Raw genomic sequence first — 17,679 nt, 5'->3', positions numbered from 1 at the left:
ATGCTGAATGAGGTAGCCATTTCATTGTCATCTGGAAGACTAGAATTCAGTTCTCTGGCCATTGCCTTTCCACTAAGTTACCATGAAGCACGTAGTTCAAAGGGAGTAACCAATAATGGTTTGACTTTTCCTGTTGCTATATGTAGCTCTGTCAAGGTGTACTGGCATTGTTAGTCCAAGTACAGAACCTAAGATGGTACCCAGCAAAGTTGATTTCTGGAGTGGTGTCTTGAACATCTCTGGTGCCATAAACAAAATAATCTTTGAGTTATAATGGTTAAGAGGATGAGCTTTGGATCTAACCACTGAGATCCTAGCCCTCTCTTCCCTGTGCTATCACAAACCAACTGCAAGTGTTAAGCCCTTTTCATTCTTTCTTTACTGTGTCTTGGAAATGGACTCTTGCTCATTCCTTGTGGGCCAAAGGGGAACGTAACAGTAAGAGATCAGTTGCTTGTGTTCCACTTTCTTTACTTCAGGCAGGGCTGGAGGAGAACTTCTCTCGCATGATTTTTCTCTAGCTTCACGGACTCAGAATTCATGTCTAATTTTCATGAAAACTTAATTTTTTTTGACAGTTTTGCTTTTAAACTCTGCCCCTTCCATGAGCCATGGTCAGCATACTCTGGTCTCCAGTTGGGTTATGTAATGTGACTGGCTTGTGGAAGAGATGAATGTGTTAAACACTACAAAAAGGTAAAATAAAGGGTACTTCATTGACACCATGTTCTCCTAATCCACTTGGTTGAAAGTTTGGAATGTTTTTTCAGTGTCAGGCTTGCCACTCAGAATTTGAAAGCATGAAGTTATTTTCCTTTGGAATTAAAAGGGGTTAGACCAGTGATTCTTAAGCAGGGTGCCTCAAGATCTCTTTAATGGTACCACCACCTGGTCTCTGTATGAGGAAGTAAATACTCTCTCATTACCCATCCGGCAATCTGCACTGATTCCTACAGCTGTTTCTTGAGAATTGCTGCCACTGCTTTCCTCTCCTGCCCACACTCCTGGTAGTCCGTGTTGGCTGCCTCCACACTCCCAGCAGCACACACTGCTGCAGGCAGGTAGGTGGACACAGGGCCAGAGTTGTTTTGCAGCTTGACCTGTCTTCTCCACTTCTTCCATGCTCCCAGGGCTGGGAGGAGGGGCAGAGAAGGGGTTGCTAGTGTGCAAGACCCTCCCTGAATTGCCTGGAAGAGCAGCCTCAGCAGTGGGAGTTGCCCATGCATGATCAGGTACAGACCAGGTATGGGGAGGGGAGAAGACCATGAAAAGAGCAGGGTACAACAGGGTGAGGTCCTGCCCCCATTGCCCTTAAATGGCATGGGCTAGATCAGCAGTTCTCACCTTTTTAGCCTCAAGACCCCTTCCATATTTTTTTCTGAATTAAGATTCTAGCCCAGTGATTCTCAGTTGGGGTACCACAATATTCAGAAGTTATGGAGGGAGCCTTGAGGCTAAAAAGCATCAGAAAATCAGCTCTGCAAAGAGAGGCTGTATTCAACCTTCCCAACGAATCTTCGTAACATGGTTTCCAAACATACACTGGCCTGAGTGAAAAGATTAGTTTTAACTATAAAAAGAACCCTACCTTTGTACGAAATAGCCAGCTACTTGCCCAATCAACCACACTTGATGTTAATCACCATAAAGAGGCATTAGACGTATTGGAGTATAAATCTCCATAGCAAAAGGGAATGACTTGGAAACTTCTGGCCTTGCCTCATCCAAAGCATATTCTTGATATGGAGGTTAAGCTACATTTCAGCTGCAATTGAACAAAAGACATTTTTCACTGAAGGTTTAGAAATGAAGTAATGTAAAAAAACAAAACCCTGTGCCCACTTGAAGTGGGTTCTGACTGCAGAAACATCCTCTTAGTTCCAAGCAAATCTGGAAGTGGTTTTAGGAAATCACATTTTTGTAAAAAGGGTACAGCTTTGCATAGGGAGGAATTGCCCTAAGAAGATTGGAGTCTTATTTCTGATGTGATCATAAGGTTCCTGTGTCATTTGGCAAGTTACCTGGCATAAAGATGCATGAATAGTCTATTTGACTTGAGTGAGCTGAGGACATTGGTCCCATGCAAGGATACTGCTGTAAGAGGAGCCACTGAAGTAGCATTGTACTTTGAAATCTACTTACAGTCTTATAGCATCTGTCTGCACAAAATGGTTCTTTTTTATCAGGCCAACAGCATTTTGGAAGGATTAAAAAGATTTTGTCCCAATAGTAGGTGGCTGCAGTCATTCAAATCTCCTTTATTCATAGCTTTAGCCTAATGCTTCTAGACCAGGGGTAGGCAAAATGCGACTTGTGAGCTGGATCTGGCCTCCCAGGCCATTCTATCCAGCCTGCAGGGCCCCTAAAAAATTTAGAAAATTAATATTTATCTGCCCTTGGCTGCCTGTCATGTGGCCCTTGATGGTTTGCCAAAACTCAGTAAGCAGCCCTCCACCCGAAATAATAGCCCACCCCTGCTCTAGACAAAGGATCAGCAACCTGTCAGGAGTGATGGGCTAAATTAACACAGCTGGTTCTAAAGGTGGGCTGCTGGCACCACTGCTCCCCTTGTTGCCTACAAAGTACTGATACTGATGCTATAGGTTGCCAAGCCCTGTTCTAGAAAAATCTTCTGGAGATGCATTGCCATGGGAGAACTTGAGAGCTCAGAACTGCCACTAGGAGAGGCCAGGGTGCACCCATCCTGGAGAGAAGAGTGGGAGCCCCAACCCATGGAGGGACCAGAGTCTACAAGAATCAAAATGATGTCAGGTAGATCTTGTCAGGACTTCGGGATTCCCAAATCAACCCTAGTACTATCAGATGAGCATTTCACATAGATGGTAGGGGAGGGGCAGGTTCTCATGTGGAGAAGTGATGGAGGTGGAGGACTAAAACTTAATTCACCCCCACAGCCGCTTGACCTGAGGGAGAAAAAGCCATACTGGGGATATACCCTGCCAACTGGCAAACCTCCCTCCTCCTCCCCCTCTCCCCCAAGTATTGCCCCCATGAAAGGGCTGGTAAAGCAGGTTGGTCTCCGGCAGATCACTCCATGCTGGTACTGTCTGATATGCCTCTGAACATAGCTTTTGTTTGGCAGTGCTTATTCCCCTACAAAGTAGTGAGGCTTCCGCACATTTCTCCTGGTAGCTGGATCCCTAGCAAATCTTTGGAGCAGCAGATCATGGAGTCTTCAAAGCTACCACGATAACAAAGCTAGATCCTCTTCCATTTTGTTATGGCCATGGTCTGTTCCCTCAGCCTGAGGGGCCTCTGCAAACCAGGGCATCCTGAGCCAGGATCAGTGTCTGTTGGCATATTTCCTTCAAGAAGTGACTTGTGAGGCTTTCAGTCTTAGCCAGAATGTAATTGCAGTCACAGGAACTGAACTAAGATACACAGATGGGTTTTCTCGTCAGTCCAGTTCTCGTGCACTCTCTCATCTGGTTTGGGAAACACTGTTCAGCAAAAACCATTAATAGCTCTCAGCAGTAATCTGCCCCCACACCTCCCAACTCCTTCGAAATGTTCAGAAACAAGGAATCCAGCTTCCGTCTTGTGGCATATCTCTCCGGGGTACTTTGCTTTCTACTGTGACATTTCCCAAAGGGTTACTCCTAAGGAGAGACATTAAGACCCCTCTTGCAGGCTATTTCCATGAAGTAACAGAAGATATCCCTGCCTAACCTGTTCAATGCATTGTCATTTGATTCCTATTGGCTCTCAGCCCTAATGTAAAGGTGCTATGAATGCAGTCTTCGCAAAGCTTCTGGAAGCTCCATGAGGGGCTTCAAAAGATGATCTCTCATCTCTGGTCAAAAGATCTGTCATCTCTGGTGAAAGGCTCACCTGAAGCTTGCAGACTGTCCAGTGGGTAGTATCAGCCATCCAGTGAAGGCTCTATCCGCCCAGTAATTGGACTTATGTTAGTCATCTGGCTAACTACTAAAACAACCCCATAGAGCAATCACACACTGGGAGCAGCCCATCAAAACGGCTTGACCATATAAGAAAAGGCAGAACACCCTGAAATTAACTTTAGAGATTAAAAAAATAGACCCACTTAACTTCTTCCTCTATTGCTGCTCTCTTTGGGGCAGCAAGTGTGCATGTCATGTCTGATGAGCCTCTGGGCCACGCACTCAATTCAGAGATGCAGGCCTAGTCACTGTAAGCCACAACTTTATTTGCAGCTGTGATGAGGCAGCCTGGATCACACAAAGAATTGTTTCCTTGTCAACGGGGAAGGATTTGCGTGGGCAATATCTTTTATTGGCCCAAGTGCATTGTGGGGATAGACTTAGACAAGCTTCCAAAGAAGAAAGGGTACTGCAACATCTGAAAGCTTGCCTAAGTTTATCCCCACCAGGCAGTTGGTCCAATAAAAGATCATTCACAAAATCTCACGTATTTCCTAGACCATCATGGGCACAACATTCCTTGTCAATTCTCATTTGTAGCAGGAATTTATCAGGACCTCAGCTTCCCTTTCCCCCTTTATTCTTCCTTCACAGTGGCAGTATAAACTTTTGCCTCCAAGACTAGGATAGTTAGAATGTACAAGCAGATTCATAAGCTGAAGGTCAGGCTCAGGTTTACTGTATGTACAACAGCTTCTTATAAAAGCCAATTGCATTGTTTCAATAGCATATTAAAGCCAATGGCCATACCCAACTACTTTCCAAGCAAATATTGTGACTGAGCTGTGGGCAAGACAGAAGTGAAACTTAACTTTGGTAAGAGCAAAACTGCTGCAGCTGAAGGAAATACAAATAACAAGGAAGGAATGGGGCTAGAATGATAGTGAGCAAGGCTCATAGCTGAGGAAAAGGAACACAACTGTTTCTTCCTCCACCCAGGGAGGAGAATGCAGGCTCAATGTGACTTGCTCAAGGCCACCATGAGTGACAGTGACACATTCAGGCTCTGATCCCCTGCACTTGCACACCCTCTGCCCAAGAAACAAAGTGGGTGGCTGCAGCTGGTTTAGAAGGCAGACATACTCTCTGGTGGTGACTGTGCCCTGTACCTTTGCCCAAAGTATCAAGAACAGAAATGACTAGGTACTCTATGAGCTACTGGGACCAGAGATGCCTGCGCATCCAGGATGTTGTGAGGGAATGGATGGGAGTCCTGCTAAGCAGTAGCATCAAGGCTGGCTTTCTGCCCACCTCACTAACCCTACCTGTAAGTACCTGCTACAGTCTACTGCTCCTCAGCTGGCTGTTGCAACCCAGCTCTGCTGAGGCCTGCGCTATCCCCCCAACCTACTTGAGTAAGGCATGGATTAGGACCTTTGAAGCAACCCAGGTAGGAGGGAACTGGGGAAGGGGACTATGGGACTACGTGACATGGGGAAAGAGGTAGAGGAAGCAGTTTCAATACAGGAGACATCTGAGGCTGAGTACCGCCATCTTTCAGTTCCTCCTTGGCCAGGCCAGAGCAGCATTCAACCTCTAAGGCCTAGTGTCAGGACTCCTGGGTCTTATACTAGACTTCAGCTCCAGCTCACGAGTGACTTGCAGCAAGTCCCTAGTGCAAGTCCTCTGGGCCAGCACAGCCTTCCTTCACACCCACAAGAACATCAGCCTTTAGGCCCATGCTGGGTGCAGAGTGAGCAGCATGTTCTCAGCCTCTGAGCTGTGTGAATTTCCAGGGCAAAGCCCTGCACGTTCTGAGCAGGGGGGGCTCAAGAACCACAGCAGAGGCAGAGTTCTCCAGCTGCCCTCTAGTGCCTGGACAGCTGTGTCCTCACTTCAGCCTGGGTGCAGGCTGCAGCCGTTCCCAGAGAAACCTGAGACAGGCAGGCTAGCCTGCAGAAATGGGATCCGGGGTGCTCACAGGCCCCAATTTTCAGCTTGGCCTCCAATACCATCCCTACCCTCCTCTCTCCTGATCCAAATACAGCAGTGGGTCAGCCCCAAAGCTGACCTAGTCTTCTGTCCTCCCAAGGAGGGCTCTGATCCCTGAAGAAGTCCCATGTAATGAGATGTTGTGCATGTGGCATGGGAACAAAATGGAGGCTACTTGCTCACTCCCCTTCAAGCATAAGGATGGCCCTTGCCAGAAGGGAGCTACTCCTGGTTTCTCCCTGGCTTCTCTCTCCAAAAATGGCTGGGTGGGGGGAAGGACTAGGAACAGCAAAAGCTGGGGAAAGGCAGAGTAGCTGTGGAAACAGCAGGCACTAATGCTGCCAGCCACATGCCCAGAGATGGAAAGCTCGAGCCAGGAGAGCTCCAGCAAGTTATGCTTGTGGATACGATTGGGCTTTTCCTGCCACACATCCCCTACAGTGCTGAAGGTACACAGCCACAATGGAGGCATACAAAGATATGGTTCAGGGGAGCCAGACCCTCAAAACTCACTCTCCAATTCAGAGAAACAGCTGAATGGCTCAGTGTAGCAGGGAACAAAGGGAGTCCAGAGGCAGGCAGGTGGCTGGAAGCTGCATGCTTCAGCAGTGGGGCAGGTGCATTGCCAGCTGAGACAGGAGCAACTCACTCAAGCATAGGCTTCCTTTCCCTTGAGCAGCAGCAGCACAAGACTCAGGTCTGAGGTACAGCGTGCCTCAGCCTCGCTTGGCTTTGTGGCTCAGGCTCTTCTGAGGAAACCTGTGGGGAAGCAGCCTGCCACGGAAGGAAGTTACTCTGTCCCAACCACAGACAGGCTCTGCTTTATACACTTTCCCCACACAAAAGATGGGTGCGGCCAGGGAGAAGATAGGAGAAATGCATGAGGGACACCGAAGGCCTTGCAGGAGAGACACCACCACCCCTGCTGTCCCCAGTGCTCCACTGCAGGGTCCCCTAGCAGTCTCAACCAGAGAGGTGGTTTGCCTGCCCCTGCCGACATATCCTGGTCCTGCAGATCAGATAGCAGCAGGGCTCAGCCCACTGTCAGACATGGCCCTGAGCCTCTTCCAAGCAGAGATTTAATTAAAACATGAATAAAAAGGAGAAAGCACCTGACTCAGTCAGGAGTATTTAATAAAAAAGGAAAAAGTTGGGCCTGGCTCTGGGTCAGGGCAGCAGCTTGTGTACCATCTCCATTTCAGTCCGTGCTCCCAGCAGGCTTATCTGGACAGTCTGTGCCCCCAGCCAGGGCAGCCCAAGTGCCTCCCAACAAGCCACTTTGGGAGAAGAGTTCAGTCAGTGTTGCCTCCAGGGCTGTTCTCGCAGTCACCCACATCTGCAGCAGGCATCTTCCCAGAGCCACTTTAGCACCGGGGTCATGCCTGCCCTCACCGGAGGCTGCTGCTGCTGCTGGCTTGCGAGCTCCCCACTCCTGGGTGCTCTGGGCTGTGACGGTTCTAGGAAGGACAGACAAGACACAGACACCCTTCCCTGAGAATCCACAGTGAGACTGTACAGGTTACCAATGAACTATGATGGCTTAGCTCTGAAGCTGAAGGTTTTTTTCCTTTAAAAACAGTCATAATTTCATAGTTGGTAGGGTCAGAAGGGACCCAAGCAGTCTTCCCATTAAAAACTGGAATTATAACTCAAGGTCTCCCCATGAAGTGTGGGGTTTCCAAGGGAAGTTTCTAAGTTCACTTTGATGGAAAACACTTGAGGGTTAGGGAAAAAGAGACATTTGAAAATGCTGCTGCAGGGCCCTATAGGAGGCCATGGAAATACAGCCCATGTTCCTACCCCCCTATAGGGCCTCTGGCAAGACTACAATTCCCAGGATGCACTGCTGCTTCCTCACAACAGGAGACCAGGGTGTATGGAAAATGAAGAGTAGAATGGAAATATGAGGCAGCCAGAAATGAATTCTTCTCTTCACTGCCCACAGCCGCATTTTCTAATTCAGTTTGTTGGGTTTTTGTGCTTCCATTTGTGCAGAGGAATGAGGAAAGGAAGGAGTTTATTTTCAGCCAGATCCAGATGGGAAACACTGTTTCTCCCTGGAGCCTCCTCAGCCTTTAAGTCAGACCCCTGCAAAGGGGCTTTATGCCAGAACAGAGACTCCCGAGCAAACCGGGTCATAGGGAAGGGGCTAGACTAATTGTCTTCAACGTTTTTAGGCTCAAGGCACCCTTCCACAACTCTGAATTGAGCAACACACCTTTTCAAAAGCCATCTTGTTTATTTTAGTGGCTTGCAAAGAAAGAGGAGCAGCTGGCAGTGAGTGTTGGGGCAGGGGCAAGAGAAGGCAGAGGAGTAGTTAGAAGAGAAGAGCTCGTACTCATCTCTTCTCTCCCAGCAGCACCTTGCAAAAGGTTGTCACAGCATCCTGGTTGAGAATCACTAGGCTAGACAGATCTGTAGCTCTGTCCCACCCCAGCATGGCAAGCATAGCTGGGCACAGACATGTGGAGTGAAGCTAGTGCACCCCCAGCCCCTCTCTTAGTTTGCCACTCACCTTTTTTTTCTTCTTCTCTTTCTTCTTCCTCTTCCGCTCTGGATCCTCCTCCTTTTTCTTCTTCTTCTTCTTGTGGTCAGAGTCTGAAGGGGTTTCTGCAAGAAGAGCCACAGTCTGAGGTTCGACAGGCTAGTTACCTCTCCAGGCAGAGCCTGACCTTTTCAGGAGACAACTGGGGTGGATGGGCTGCTGCTTTCTCACACAGGCAGGTGGGGTTGTGGGCTGCAGCCCTTACCTGGGGGCACAGGATCCTGAGTGCGGCTTTGCTTGTGTTTGTGTTTGTTTTTCTTCTTGGGTGGCTGGATGTGCATCAGGCGGCACTGCTCTGGCAACTGAGGAGACACCAGGACCCGGTCAGCTCAGGGAGTTCACGCTCCCACACGATGGGACAGGACAAGCCCACATCACTCTCCCAGCCCCACTCCCCGGCCACACGTCCACCCCCACCCGGGCCAGGGCAGCTCACCGGGCCGGCGTGCAGGCGGAAGCCCGTTAGCATGGTGCCAGTGAGGGGGGTGAAGGAACTGCTGCAGATGGGCGGCTTCTCGATGAGGGAGCGCAGGCTGCTGTTGTCGTGCGAGCCAGGCAGATCGATCATCCCCGGCAGGTCAGGCAGGAAGTTGCTCAGCTTCTCCTTCACCTTCTTGCCACAGAACTTGTTGTAGGCATGCTCCAGGTTGTAGTGCGTGATTAGGTTGGTGCTGCCTGTCAGCTCCGTGTTGCCTGTGGGGCGAGGGTGCCCGTCACAGCCGGGGCGAGGCCAGACAGACCCAGTCCCCAGCCCATGCGGCCCACCGGGGCAGGCGACGGCCGCCCGGGAGACCCGGCACCAGACCGAAGTCCGCAGGAACCGCCCCCTCCCAAGGAAGGACCCCAGTGGCGCGTCCTCCCATTGGGTAGGAGGCTGTTTTCCCCACCCACACGCCCTCCTCATCGGTCACTGGCTGTCAGAGCTGTCGGTCACAAAATAAACAGCACGCCCGCCCCCCCTCACGCAAGGAGCGCCCCACCCCGTGGACGAAACCGCCGCTGGATGCGGCGATAGGCCGGCCGGCCTGCCCAGCCAACCAGCGGGGCGTTCCGATTGGCTGCCGCGCCTCAGCCCGCCTGGCAGCCCCAGATTGGCTACCTGCCGCGAGCCCGCCCGCTACCTGGGAGCTCGCGCATCAGATAGAAGGGGCCGCTGGAGGCCGCGGTCTTGCGGGATGGGTCTTCTCCGCTCTGCGGCGCCGCGGCAGCTGGGGGAGGCGCACTCCCGGGCCCTGCCGGCTTCCCCGGCCCGAAGCCCAGCGCAGCGGCCGTGGCGGGAGGCTGCGGCTCGGCTCCGCCGAAGAGCGCCGAGAAATTCTCCATCATCCCAGCCTGCCCCGCGCGGTCTCCTCCCATTGGCCCAGCAGCTCGGGGTTCTGCCCATTAGAGGGCGGGCAGCCCCATACCCTCCATGACTGGATAAGCGCTGCCCAAGCCCCGCCTCGCGCCTGCTCGCTGGTTGCACCTGCGCCTGCGTCCTACCCCTCACATGGGGCGTGTAGCTGCTTCGGCTCTACCCCCTGCGGGGATCCTACTGGTGCTTCTCTGGCGCGTCTTGATGACGCCACTCGTGGCCCAGCACCCGATTCGTCCCCTGACAGAAGTCCCACCGCCCCGAGCCCGCGCTACCCAATAGGAGGAGGGATGGCAAGTGACTGGCGGCAGCGCTGGCCAATGCGTGGTCCCGCAACCCGTCTCGCGCCCCCCCCCGGCGCCCCAGCGGAGGTGAAGATGGCGGTGGTGGCGCCGTTGCTGGCGCTGTTATACTCCGTGCCCGGCCTGTGCCGCTGGCTGGCCCGGCCCTACTACCTGCTCTCGGCGCTGCTGTCCGCTGCCTTCCTGCTGGCTCGCAAGGTGCCGCCGCTGTGCCAAGGACTGCCCACGCAGCGCGAGGACGGCAACTCTTGCGACTTCGACTGGGTGCGTGCGGGGCGCGGGGGAGAGCGGGGGCAGGCCCCTCTCAGCCCGAGCCGCGCCGGGCCCCGGGACGGGGTGTCCGTCTTGCCCCGGAGCAGACCGGGGCTGTGGGCGGCTGCGTGCCAAGCTGGGGCAGGCGCCGGCGGGCTGAAACCTGCGCGCCAGATAAGGCTGGAGCCAGCTGTGATCGCTGCCTCTAGCGGCCGCCAGTGGCATGTGCTGCTGGCACCAGGTCTTGTGCATGTCAATCTGTGCTGGGTACCTCCAGGTGGAGCTGGCCCAGTTGATGCTTACGGCTTGCCCCCTTTTCTGTGCCAGGGGGCTCTGCCCAGGCCCCCCTAGGCTGCATTGGTTCAGCCTGAAGCCCCTCCTTCCTCCTCTCTCTCCATCTGGAATGGTTCAGCCTAGGAAAGCAGTTCCCAATCTGTGGTACGCAGCCAACCTGTCCATGGTACGCATTACCAGATTTATTATCGTTGCTTTGTAGGACAGAAATCTGCTGGGGGTACTGAAATTTGCTGGGCTTACTTAAAGTTGTATCATTTTAAATTGGTGGCATGCAATCTGTTAGTTTGGGAGCCGCTGGCATAGGTACCTACAATCTCATGCTGTACTGGTTCAGACCAGAACTCCCCTCTGTCCTGTGCGAGTGCCCCTGCATGCCATATATTTTGTGCTGTGTTAATTTGGCCCAGTACACCACCTCCGTGCCCTCTCCAGGTGCCCCCACGCCTGTGCTGCATTGGTTCAGCCCTGCATTTGCCCCCACCCCCCTGCTGCCATGTCCCAGCCCCATGCTCACTCCACAGTCTCTTTCAGCGGGAGGTGGAGATCCTGATGTTCCTCAGTGCCATTGTGATGATGAAGAACCGCAGATCCAGTGAGTGTCTCCTGAATCCCTCCTTGCAGCTCCTCTTCTTGGGGCAGGAGCCTCCTTGGCATGGGGCTGACTCCCTGTTCTGCCCTTGGGGTGGACAACCTCCCCCCCCCGGATGCCCACAAGGCTGCCCGTGGGATGGCTGGGTCCCCACTTCATGCCCCCAGGACTGGTCTGTGGAACTGCTCTAGGAAGGAGGGCAGGCAGGCACAGAGCCATGTGGTCGGAGAGCACAAGGAAATTTGTGGAGGAATGGGGGGGTCAGTCTGTGGTAGGGATGTGAAAGGTTAAATGATTAATTGTTCAACCAATAAGCCCAGTGATAACTAATTGGCTTACCAGTTATTGTTCAGTACGGGGCTGGGTACAATCTGGCAGGAAGGGAAGCTGCCACTACCCAAGCAGGGAAGGGAGGGTGAGGGGAACTAGTATCCCTAGCCCATAAGGTTAACCAGAAAAACAGCGGGTAGCCTAATAACTTCACTCATCAATTAAGCAATTACCTCTTCCTTCACAGGGGACTTCATGTGGATTATATTGTCTGGCTGTGGGTGCAGCTCCCAGCAGCAGCTGTGTTACAATTGTTATGTTATCAGTTAACCCAGGGGTGGGCAATTATTTCGGGCAGAGGGCTGCTTACTGAGTTTGGGCAAGCCTCCAAGGACCACATGACAGGCAGCTAGGGCAGATAAATATTTATTTTCTAAATTTTTTAGGGGCCCCATGGGCCAGATAGAATGGCCTAGTGCGCTGTATTTTGCCCACCCCTGTGTTAACCGTTTAGCCAATATAATTAGAGAAGGTTAAATGGATAAGGTTTTTTTGTTTGTTTTGTTTTAAAGGATATTTACATCCGTAGACTATGGGGTGAGGTTTAGGGAGGTGATGGGACAGTAAGCCTTGGGTCTGAATGGGGAAGAACTTGGCTAACAGGTGCAATACTGGTGTTTCTCCTTCAAGCTTCTTGGCTTTCTGGTGTCCAGGGATGAGTGCCTGGCCCTCCTGCTGACCCCTGCCTCTCTGTCTCCCCCCCAGTCACCATAGAGCAGCACATAGGGAACATCTTCATGTTCAGCAAAGTGGCCAATGCAATCCTCTTCTTCCGGCTGGACATCCGCATGGGGCTGCTATACCTCACGCTGTGCATAGGTGAGACCCAGGTCCCATTGCGGTTCCTGAATTGCCTTCTTTGAGAGAAGCCTGCACTGTGGCCTCTGGACAAAGTCCCTTTCAGCCCATTCCTTGATTGTGGCTGTGGTGGCTGGTTCAGCAGGGCTGGGCTGTCCCAGGGATGCAGATGGGATGGGGAGTTACAATGTCCGGGTCCAGCTCCAGCCCATTATGGGACAGGGGCAGAGAGGGCATGTGACAGCATTGCTTTAGATTTAAGTGTCATCTGTGGTCCATCTTTGGACCAAACACCATCCTCTTGATAAAGTCTTCCCACTTCTTACTATGTCTGCACTGGAGCAGTGGCTGCCCCAGGGGACACCCACTCCTTCCATATCAGCACTTTGCCCCTATCAGTGGACTTGCTTACTAATATTGTCTGAATTGTAGTGACACCAACTGACTCCGGCCCAGGATAGTGCCTATTGCACCAGGCACTGCACATGCAGCCACTGCCAGCCTGCTCATTATGCAGAATTCGGGATGTAGGGTGGCAGCTCTGCCTGGTGCATAGCAAAGTGGCTAGGACTTGGGACCTCTTCTGTTCCTTGCTGTGCCACTGTCCCTGCTTGGTGAGCTTGGGCACAGCTCTTCCACCATCTGTGCCTCAGTTTCCCTGTCATGAAATGTGTTTTGATTCTAGTTGATGTTAAGGGCCAGGTGGAGGTGCTGCCACTTGGCTCAAAAACAGGATGCTTTTAAACCAGCCTCACCAGGGTTGGCTGCTGCCCCTCCCCCAAGCTGTGCCCCAGTATGACAGGTCCAGCACCTTCCAGCTTTGAACGGTGCAAAGATTGAGCAAATAGCTCCTAGGGTAGAGGCTTGTACAGAGCTGGCTCATTCATGATGTGTCATGTGTATACCTTTCTAGTGTTCCTGATGACCTGCAAGCCCCCCCTCTACATGGGCCCTGAGTACATCAAGTATTTCAGTGACAAAACCATTGATGTGAGTATTTCCTGCTTCCCTTCCTTCCCCTGCCCTCCAAACCATGAAGTGCATGTAGACTGGGGTGGTTTGCAGTAGATCTGTACTGCTGTTTAGAGGGTCACCCGTATCTACCCCTACCATATGAGTTGTTCCTCTCTCTTTACATTGCTTTGTCATATACATGCCAAGCACAAAAGGAGAGACGGGTAGTAGGCAGCATGCTAGTAGAGCTCTTCTAGGTATTGCCTCTACCACCTGTCTCTCCTGTGCTTGGTTATAAGGATGGGCAGTAAAGCTAGGAAGTAACATGCAGAACATCTGGAATATGGGTGCTAGCAGACAAGACCCTGCAACACTGGTGAACACTTTAGGGAATGGGAGCCATGCTTAGGAGAGCTTCTAGGGGTTAACAGGCCTGCTGCCAAGGATGAGTTTAAGGGTATTTAACTGTAGGCTGCGTTGGCAACACATACGGGGTACACACAAGTGCACACGGACCCCCTAGCTTGGCAGTGCATCCCCTGTGAAAGGCACCACCAACACTGCCAGTGGCACCTGTGGGCAGTTGCCGCTTTCTAACATTTCCCCCCCCCGCAATCCAAACCTGTCTACACTGCCAGAAGCATCTGCAGATGGTCCCTGATCGTCACTGGCTGGCAGTGGTGTCTATGGGTGGTTGCCAACCATGGTTGGCGCTTGCCCACCACCTTGCTGCCGACAGTGCTATGGCTGCCTGCAGGAGCTCGCTGCCTGCTGCTGCCATACTCCCACTGCTGACAGTGCCACCGCTGCCTGCAGAAGCTCACCATGCTGCTCACTCTCCCCCACCTCCAAGGGAACACAGTGTTCATGGTAGGCTAGAAGGGTAGGAATAGCAGGGGCAGGGCTGAGTAGCAGGGCAGACATGCCCTTGGAGACCAGCTTTGAGCCTGTGATTGCCCCTTTTTCAGCTTATCCAGCAGGCTGTGCTATATCACAAAGGAGGGAGACCCACCAGGGTGCTGGCCTGGTAGAGTTGGGGCCAGGCCTGGAGCATTGGTCTCCAACTGACTCATTGCTGTATCTTACAGGAGGAGCTGGAGCGGGACAAGCGGGTGACATGGGTTGTGGAGTTCTTTGCCAACTGGTCTAGTGAGTGCCAGTCATTTGCACCCATCTTTGCTGACCTCTCTCTCAAGTGAGTGACGTCCACCTGGGGATTTGGTGAGTTGGGGCTGGTGGAGGGGGGAATGGGAAGGATCCCAGTTGCACCCTCTGCCAAGCTGGACTCTGGGAATGGGAAGTGGAGTTGTCTTAGCTAGAGCTGGGGCTCATGGCAAAGGAATTGGCTCAGTTGGCATCTTCCTGCAGTAACAACATCTTTCCTCTCCCCCACCCAGGTACAATTGCACAGGGCTGCACTTTGGGAAGGTGGACGTGGGCCGCTACACAGATGTGAGCACCAGGTGAGCATGTTCAGGCTGTGCTAGGCATGGGGATCAAGAAGTGTAATGCTGTGGGGTGCTCTGAGACTGCTCATTCCCTGCAGCACTAGAGTGACTTTAGGATCTGAAAATTCTGCCCTGGCTGCAGAGGATCCTTAACCTCTAATCCTACATGGGAGAGGGACAGAAATCTGAGGCCTTTCTCTTGTCTCTGCCCCATTTACCAAGGGGTTTTCTGCTTGGGAAGGGCAGGTAGCTCCAGCATGCCTCTGCCTATCTGCAGTAGGGATCAAGTAGGGGACATGAGTGGCCAGGGGAGAGTCGCACTGTTTGTGTCCTCTGCCTCTGCAGGTATAAAGTGAGCACCTCACCCCTCACCAAGCAGCTGCCCACCCTGATCCTCTTCCAGGCTGGGAAGGAAGTAATGCGTCGGCCACAGATTGATAAAAAAGGCCGGGCTGTCTCCTGGACCTTTTCTGAGGTGGGGTGTGTGTGTGTGTGTGTGTGTGTGTGAGGTATAGGCTGGGGTCTGGGGATGCCTGTACTATCAAGCAAGGGGATGCTCTCATGATTGAGTCATAGGGAGCTGTATGCACCAGGTGTCCTGTTGTTGCCCCTAGGATTCCTTTTACTAGAGCCCCGCCCCCCCCCAAGGATTGACATGGACTTTCATCCAATTTGGTACCAAGTAAACTTTAATAATAGTAACCTGTAGGCTTTATTAGAAGCTTCCTTCCTGTAATGGGATGTGGCAAATGGTTTCTTCAGACGTTACAACAGCAACGTTGGGTGGTACCGGCCTCAGATCCTCTGCTCTGTGTGTGGGATATCTTAGTTTCTGGAATCCCCATTGGTTGAACAAGAATTCCAAGGGTGCTCGTCTCCGGAGGGTGGCAACACTAAACGCACACCACCTTTGTCCACTACTTCTGTAACTTTTTTTCTCGCTTTTAAACTGTCCAGTCCTCAAGTTCCTTACCTCATCTTTTTAGATAAGGTACTCCAATCCTATTCCATTTTTGGCTTCCTTTCCTTCTAGGGCAGTGGTCTCCAACCTCTTTATGGTGCAACTCACTCTTTTGGAACTGAAGGTTGCCCCAGGATATACTTTGCCCCACACACCTTTGGACCATGGAGTGTCCCAGACCCAGCTGGGTCCTCTAAGGCTTTTTGCTAGTGGCATTATTGCCTGCATTCTTATTCCTTCAGGCCATGAAGACCCTACTTTTTTAAATAGCCCTTGCAGGTTTTGCTTGTCCCCTAGCCTTCTCCTAGTAACAGGACAGGTGCTCCCTGTTGCAGGGCGCTTCTACCCACTGGCTGTTTGGGGTCCTTCTGTTGAAGGGTGTATGAAGCCTGTGGCAGTGTTGATGCTTTGGTGTCTCTGTGCTGCAGGAGAATGTGATCCGGGAGTTCAACCTCAATGAGCTGTACCAAAAGGCCAAGAAGCTGTCTAAGCAGCCACGAGATGATGTGCCTGAGGAGGCTGCAGAGCAGCCAGAGGTCCTGGCTGCTGGTGTGGAGCTCCCTAATGGTGAAAGCAAGAAGGACAAGTAGAGCCTTTCCTACCCTTTCCAGATAACCCCCTCCTTCCCCTTTTGTTTGTGCTGCAGCAGTGCCCAGCGAGGCCCAGCTGGGGGCCGGTGCCCCAGCATAACTAGTGGAAGCTGCGTGATGATGGGTCATGCCACCCTGCCATCCTCACCCCCCCCCCCACACACACATGCACCCTGTGATATGTGGGACTAGTCACATCTCTGCATCTCTACTCTTTCCTTTCCTGGGACAGGGTGCCCCCATGGGAATGGCAGAAAGGGAAGGAGGGTCACTGAGCCCCAGGAACTGGTGATGGCTACCAACAAGCTGCAAGGTGTGAGAAGTGATGGCTCTGCTAGGGCTAAGCACTGCCCATATTTAATCAAGCCGTGTCATTGTAGTCCAGAAGGGAGATTCTACTTTGACATCTAAACCAATTTGGCTTGGGGGTAGAGGGTTGATTCTCCCTACACTCCCATGCTCCAGATTGCGTTTGAGCTGGTATAGATTGAGGGAGGAAGATGCCTTTCTGGTCTACCCTGTGTTTAGTCCAATATGCCCTGGCTAAAGATCTTTTCTCTCAATTTGGATCATGGTTGGGGGGTAAAGGTTGTTTCAGATGTACCCTGGTTAGTGTGGCTTAGTAGGCCTCACAGCCTTCTTCCCCCCTTGCTGCAGCATACTGTGCTGGGGGGGTTGGGGGTTGGCCTGTTGCCTAGAGGGAGCCCTATCAGAGTATATTCTCCCCTTCCCCCCCCCCCTTCAAATCAGCTCTTCTAAGCCCCAGGCTCTTGGTTTCATGTGGCACTGCTAGGGAGAGCTGTCTATGTTGCTTATTGGGGAAAAGCAGGGCTCTGGGCACTGTAGCGAGACAGAGCAGCATGTAGGTGACCAGCTTGCTCATCCACGCCAAGGAATGATGGGAACTGGGCTTTGCTGCTCTGGAAGACTCCTGAGGGAGGATTGCCTGCCTTCTGGCCCAGGGGTTTCTGCCCCCCTTCCCTTCCTCTGGAAGAGGAGGGCAGAGCTCACTCCTGTTTACCTGCTCTTGTCCCTGTGTCTAGCAGTTTTTGGTTTAAATACTTCAAGTCCCCATGGATCAGTTCCTTGGACGCAGTAGCTGGCCGCAGGGGTAGTTGTGAGAGTGACTGCGAACAGCCGTTGGCTTAGGATGTGGGTGGAGGGGCTCTGTCCTTAGAGCGGGTGGCACAGCCCCTGAGTTGTGCATGGCAGCAGAGCCCTCCTTCCCCCAAGCTAGCAGTTGGGAGGGGAGGAGTGGGGGATGCAGGCCAAACACTCTTTATGCTTCTAGAAATCATCATCTCTTCCATCGGCAGTTACTCTGTAATAAACGTGACAACAACCACCCTTTGTGTTGTGCAGTGTCTGGGCTTGCAGAGGAGCAGGGGCGACTGGAGGCACTGG

General features: G+C 52.4%; 2 protein-coding genes across 2 annotated transcripts; one reads left to right on the top strand and one right to left on the bottom strand.

The window, feature by feature from the left end:
* Nucleotides 1-6,916: 6,916 nt before the first annotated feature.
* Nucleotides 6,917-9,859, bottom strand: MED19 (mediator complex subunit 19). The gene is made up of 5 exons (XM_019547192.1): nucleotides 9,522-9,859; nucleotides 8,837-9,093; nucleotides 8,606-8,702; nucleotides 8,371-8,465; nucleotides 6,917-7,312 (listed from the first exon to the last, which is right to left on the bottom strand). Exons 1-5 carry the CDS (start codon nucleotides 9,754-9,756, stop codon nucleotides 7,244-7,246), a joined length of 753 nt encoding a protein of 250 aa, XP_019402737.1. The 5' UTR covers nucleotides 9,757-9,859; the 3' UTR covers nucleotides 6,917-7,243.
* A 242-nt stretch (nucleotides 9,860-10,101) lies between these two features.
* On the top strand, nucleotides 10,102-17,620 carry TMX2 (thioredoxin related transmembrane protein 2). The gene is made up of 8 exons (XM_019547191.1): nucleotides 10,102-10,320; nucleotides 11,137-11,197; nucleotides 12,230-12,343; nucleotides 13,236-13,312; nucleotides 14,365-14,471; nucleotides 14,674-14,739; nucleotides 15,070-15,199; nucleotides 16,114-17,620. Exons 1-8 carry the CDS (start codon nucleotides 10,132-10,134, stop codon nucleotides 16,273-16,275), a joined length of 906 nt encoding a protein of 301 aa, XP_019402736.1. The 5' UTR covers nucleotides 10,102-10,131; the 3' UTR covers nucleotides 16,276-17,620.
* Nucleotides 17,621-17,679: the final 59 nt, after the last annotated feature.

This window comes from Crocodylus porosus, unplaced genomic scaffold, assembly GCF_001723895.1.
Source record: "Crocodylus porosus isolate Cpor-Errol unplaced genomic scaffold, CroPor_comp1, whole genome shotgun sequence".
Classification (NCBI taxonomy): domain Eukaryota; kingdom Metazoa; phylum Chordata; order Crocodylia; family Crocodylidae; genus Crocodylus; species Crocodylus porosus.
Note: the sequence above shows the minus strand (reverse complement) of the source record. Positions and strands in the feature narration are given on the sequence as shown.

What these genes read in the sequence shown, in the direction of transcription:
- MED19 (XM_019547192.1), bottom strand. Translation starts at nt 9,756, where the DNA reads ATGGGAGGAGACCGCGCGGGGCAGGCTGGGATGATGGAGAATTTCTCG. An exon ending in TCTGATGCGCGAGCTCCCAG is followed by an intron (nt 9,094 to 9,521) that starts GTAGCGGGCGGG and finishes CTCGCCCCACAG; the next exon opens with GCAACACGGAGCTGACAGGC. An exon ending in AAGAGAAGAAGAAAAAAAAG is followed by an intron (nt 7,313 to 8,370) that starts GTGAGTGGCAAA and finishes TGTCCTTCCTAG; the next exon opens with AACCGTCACAGCCCAGAGCA.
- TMX2 (XM_019547191.1), top strand. Translation starts at nt 10,132, where the DNA reads ATGGCGGTGGTGGCGCCGTTGCTGGCGCTGTTATACTCCGTGCCCGGC. An exon ending in ATACCTCACGCTGTGCATAG is followed by an intron (nt 12,344 to 13,235) that starts GTGAGACCCAGG and finishes ATACCTTTCTAG; the next exon opens with TGTTCCTGATGACCTGCAAG. An exon ending in TACACAGATGTGAGCACCAG is followed by an intron (nt 14,740 to 15,069) that starts GTGAGCATGTTC and finishes CTGCCTCTGCAG; the next exon opens with GTATAAAGTGAGCACCTCAC.